The 4,379-nt window shown below is 42.0% G+C and overlaps 1 protein-coding gene across 6 annotated transcripts in view; it reads left to right on the top strand.

The window, feature by feature from the left end:
- The first annotated feature begins 65 nt into the window (after nt 1–65).
- Nucleotides 66–4,379, top strand: part of ALG6 (ALG6, alpha-1,3-glucosyltransferase) — a 25,050-nt gene continuing 20,736 nt past the window's right edge. Inside the window, exons 1-4 of one of the 6 annotated variants that reach the window (XM_026853829.1) lie at nt 66–373; nt 497–547; nt 684–846; nt 2,893–3,004. In XM_026853829.1, coding sequence (XP_026709630.1) covers nt 2,923–3,004 — 82 coding nt within the window. In that variant the 5' untranslated portion in view covers nt 66–373; nt 497–547; nt 684–846; nt 2,893–2,922. The other 5 variants (XM_026853824.1, XM_026853830.1, XM_026853828.1 and 2 more) reach the window with 5 other exon arrangements.

Raw genomic sequence — 4,379 nt, 5'->3', positions numbered from 1 at the left:
CAGTTGGCGGGAGGGAGGGGGAGCGGCTGAGGGGTCGCCCGGAGCGAGCTGAGGGCGGGCGCGGTGCCCGGGGTGAGGGCAGCTGGGCGGGGGTAGCCGGGAGGCCCGAGGGCGAGTCCCCTCGCATCCTGCTGTCCCGCTCCGAGGAGGCTGGGGAGAGCGGGGGGGTGAGCGAGGAGGTGGGATAAATAAACGTTTTGTGGCAGAGTCGGGCAGTAGTAGGCTTGTAGAGCGGGTGTTGCTTCACAAATGAAATCCTTAATTTAGTACTTGCATTTTTGAGGAAGGAAAGGATGCTGCTGAGCTCTGTGCCGACGTCTCTTTTCAAACAACGAATTGTATTAAAGAGTCGCTGCATCAGGGACCGAGTTCTGTGCGTTTCCCTCTGGCGAGGAGTGGGTGGTTTGTATCGGTGCTATTTATCTGAATCTTCATGGTAGGCAGCATGCTAGGATAGTGGTTTTCCAGAGCTTTGATTTGCACCTGATGTTTATAGGTAGCATCTGGCTTCAGAGACCCTCTAGTGTTGCTCTTCTGGAGGCAGAAGGTAAAAATTTGAGACTGACCAAATCAGCTTTATTATCTCCTGGAAAGCTGTATTTGTTTAACCTTGTTACCTATGGGATAACAAAAATTAGACATCTGTGCTTTAGAATCTAATAAAAGCATGGCTTTTGTTTCAGGAGGTATGGAATAATTATTAAAGAAGAAAAAGAAGTAGGAAGGAATATTTAAAGAACTACCTTTGAGAGGAGTTGAAGAAGAAACTCGGTACCCCAGAAAAATGGCAGTTACTCCAAACATAGGGAATGGCAGAAATTAATGAGGAACAGATGGAGTCTGTAGGTGAGACTGGCATTATGTAGGAATTAAGAAGGTATAATTAATAATTGTTCTAAATGGAGATAGAAAGGAAGGGCAGGGGTGAGTATTTTATAGAAGGGAAAGGCCAGGCTTGTGACACTTGATTTTGGAAGGTTTGTAGGACTCTGGCCTTATTGGAGGTGAGTTTAGGAAGCACAAGAGTTCACTTAGGGTTAAACGATCTACAGAGCCGACCTCAGTGTCTTTTATTTAGCTAAATGTGCCTATCCTGTGGTTTAGGCACAGGTGTGGCATTGAAAGCGTGCAAATATCAGTGTTCACGTTTCTACCTATAGATGGTGATCTACTGCTGTCACAGATTTATATTGTTAAAAGCAACTTTTTCTTTTCCCTTGGTTGTGTGGTGGTGTTGGGTCATACCTTTCTGTAAATAGTAAATAAATATGGATTTAGTTTGAGCTGAATAACCTAAAAGTACCTTAGATTGTCTATTACTAAACCAGCAGCTCTGTGGGATATTTTTTGTTGCCTTTTTCTGTGGCAGTGGCAAGTATATTGAACTCACTTAAATTGGTTGGTGCCTCTTCTGCAAGGAAAATCTCTGGCAGTTGTACCCAGGATCATCCACTCTTGTGTAATGTATCAGTTGCTGACTGTGGAGGGAATGGTGCTCCTGCTGCTGATTTGGCAGAAAAACAGTCTTTGGATTTACTGCTGTCTCTCACTGTCAAGATTGGAGTAGTTTCTTCTTAATTTTTTTTCTAACTCAGGCTGAAATATTTTTGATCCTCTGCGTCAAAGTTCGCATATTCCATAGTGGGTTTTTGCATAGGGCAACATCGTTATTTTCCTGCTTCTCGATTTCTGAGTGTTTGGCCTTTGATTTGACAGATCTAACAATGTTTTTCTTACCATTACTGGATCCTTAGTGTGGGCAAGCAAGCTTGGTGGGAGGTCAGTGCTCCTGCCTTTTTGGGTAGAGGAATGGGGCAGACCTCCTGAGCCTGGCAGGTTCCATCGGGTGTATCCTCTGGGGAGAGGTAGCTGATGGATAGCGTGCCTGTGCTTGGGAAGGGAGAGGTAGAATTTCAAGCCCCTTTTTGAATGTCGGGGAGACTGAAGTAAAATTCAGATCACAGATCAGGGATTTTTCATCATTAATGCCAGATGTTTGCATTCCTAGGTCGGCGGTATGCATTTAATTTTTTTGATTACGTACCGGCTCGTGACTGTATTCCTGTGGAATTAGTTAGAACACATGATAATTTTTGATGGGCTCTGTGCTTTTAGAATGGCTGCAGGAGAACAGGCAATACCCGAGCCAGCATAAGACCTGTCAGTACATAGTTAACTTTTAAGTCGGTTTTGAGTATGTTTAAATCAACAGAGAAACCTATACCAGATCTGCATTTTACATAACTTGGCTGTGGTGTAGTTAATTGAGAAAATAAGTGGCATTAACTTAATACCAGGACACTCACTTTACAAAATCATATGCTTGTTAGCTTTTTTTTTTTTGCTACTAAGTTATTAATCTAGGAATTTTTATAGACTTCCTTGAAGAGGTTTTTCTGGTTCAGTGGCAAATACTAGTTTGTGAGCTACTTAACATACATGCTTGGCATGAGTATTTTGACTAGCACTATAATCTTTACTGGTCTCTTGTAGAATTTTCTCGTGTGGCTTACAGGTAAAACACGCTACATCTTTGTATAACAAATGGTGTGGAGCTTATTAAGGTGATGCTTAAGTATGTACATGTAGTGTGGATCTGGCGAATCCTTTTAAGTGGTTTGAAGCCTTTTACCCTTCTTGCTGTTATTTTTATCTATTTTGTCAGATGCCTTTTCAGCTCAGAAGTGGGAGAAGTGGCTTCTGGGCAGCTTTTGACTAAGTGGTTAGAAATTCTCCAGTACTGAAACCCCGTCCTGATTGCAGCTTCCAGACACAAACTAGTAACAGAATGCTGTTGGGTAGGGAAAGAACCTGGGACTCAGTAGTGCCATTAAATGCCTAAGGAACAAACCCACGGACAGTGTTGTAGCAATGTTTATGGTGTTTTTTCAGGTACCTTTTGGCTTGTTACAAAGACCAGCTATGGAGAAGTGGAGCTTAATGACAATTACTGTTTTACTGGCACTTACTGTACGCTGGGCTGTGTCGCTTGGTTCTTACTCAGGTAATACACGTTCACGGTCTGTAAAACAACCCCACGAAAGTGAATTACAGAGCTTGTGGTAAATTAAAATAAACTTGCATGTAAAACCAGAAATAGGAAGCAGTGTGTTATTTCAAGTATTGTCGTATTTTAGTGCCTCTCCATTTCCCTAAGGTTTGTATAATATCTTGTTCTTATTGTTCTGGAATGTGCGATGATTAACTCACAGCTGCTTGGAACAAAATGCTGAAAAAACCCCTTTTTTTTTTGAGGGGGGGTGAGCGAGGAGGTGGGATAAATAAACGTTTTGTGGCAGAGTCGGGCAGTAGTAGGCTTGTAGAGCGGGTGTTGCTTCACAAATGAAATCCTTAATTTAGTACTTGCATTTTTGAGGAAGGAAAGGATGCTGCTGAGCTCTGTGCCGACGTCTCTTTTCAAACAACGAATTGTATTAAAGAGTCGCTGCATCAGGGACCGAGTTCTGTGCGTTTCCCTCTGGCGAGGAGTGGGTGGTTTGTATCGGTGCTATTTATCTGAATCTTCATGGTAGGCAGCATGCTAGGATAGTGGTTTTCCAGAGCTTTGATTTGCACCTGATGTTTATAGGTAGCATCTGGCTTCAGAGACCCTCTAGTGTTGCTCTTCTGGAGGCAGAAGGTAAAAATTTGAGACTGACCAAATCAGCTTTATTATCTCCTGGAAAGCTGTATTTGTTTAACCTTGTTACCTATGGGATAACAAAAATTAGACATCTGTGCTTTAGAATCTAATAAAAGCATGGCTTTTGTTTCAGGAGGTATGGAATAATTATTAAAGAAGAAAAAGAAGTAGGAAGGAATATTTAAAGAACTACCTTTGAGAGGAGTTGAAGAAGAAACTCGGTACCCCAGAAAAATGGCAGTTACTCCAAACATAGGGAATGGCAGAAATTAATGAGGAACAGATGGAGTCTGTAGGTGAGACTGGCATTATGTAGGAATTAAGAAGGTATAATTAATAATTGTTCTAAATGGAGATAGAAAGGAAGGGCAGGGGTGAGTATTTTATAGAAGGGAAAGGCCAGGCTTGTGACACTTGATTTTGGAAGGTTTGTAGGACTCTGGCCTTATTGGAGGTGAGTTTAGGAAGCACAAGAGTTCACTTAGGGTTAAACGATCTACAGAGCCGACCTCAGTGTCTTTTATTTAGCTAAATGTGCCTATCCTGTGGTTTAGGCACAGGTGTGGCATTGAAAGCGTGCAAATATCAGTGTTCACGTTTCTACCTATAGATGGTGATCTACTGCTGTCACAGATTTATATTGTTAAAAGCAACTTTTTCTTTTCCCTTGGTTGTGTGGTGGTGTTGGGTCATACCTTTCTGTAAATAGTAAATAAATATGGATTTAGTTTGAGCT

This window comes from Athene cunicularia (genome assembly GCF_003259725.1).
Source record: "Athene cunicularia isolate RWA chromosome 8 unlocalized genomic scaffold, athCun1 chr8_part1, whole genome shotgun sequence".
NCBI lineage: Eukaryota > Metazoa > Chordata > Aves > Strigiformes > Strigidae > Athene > Athene cunicularia.
Note: the sequence above shows the minus strand (reverse complement) of the source record. Positions and strands in the feature narration are given on the sequence as shown.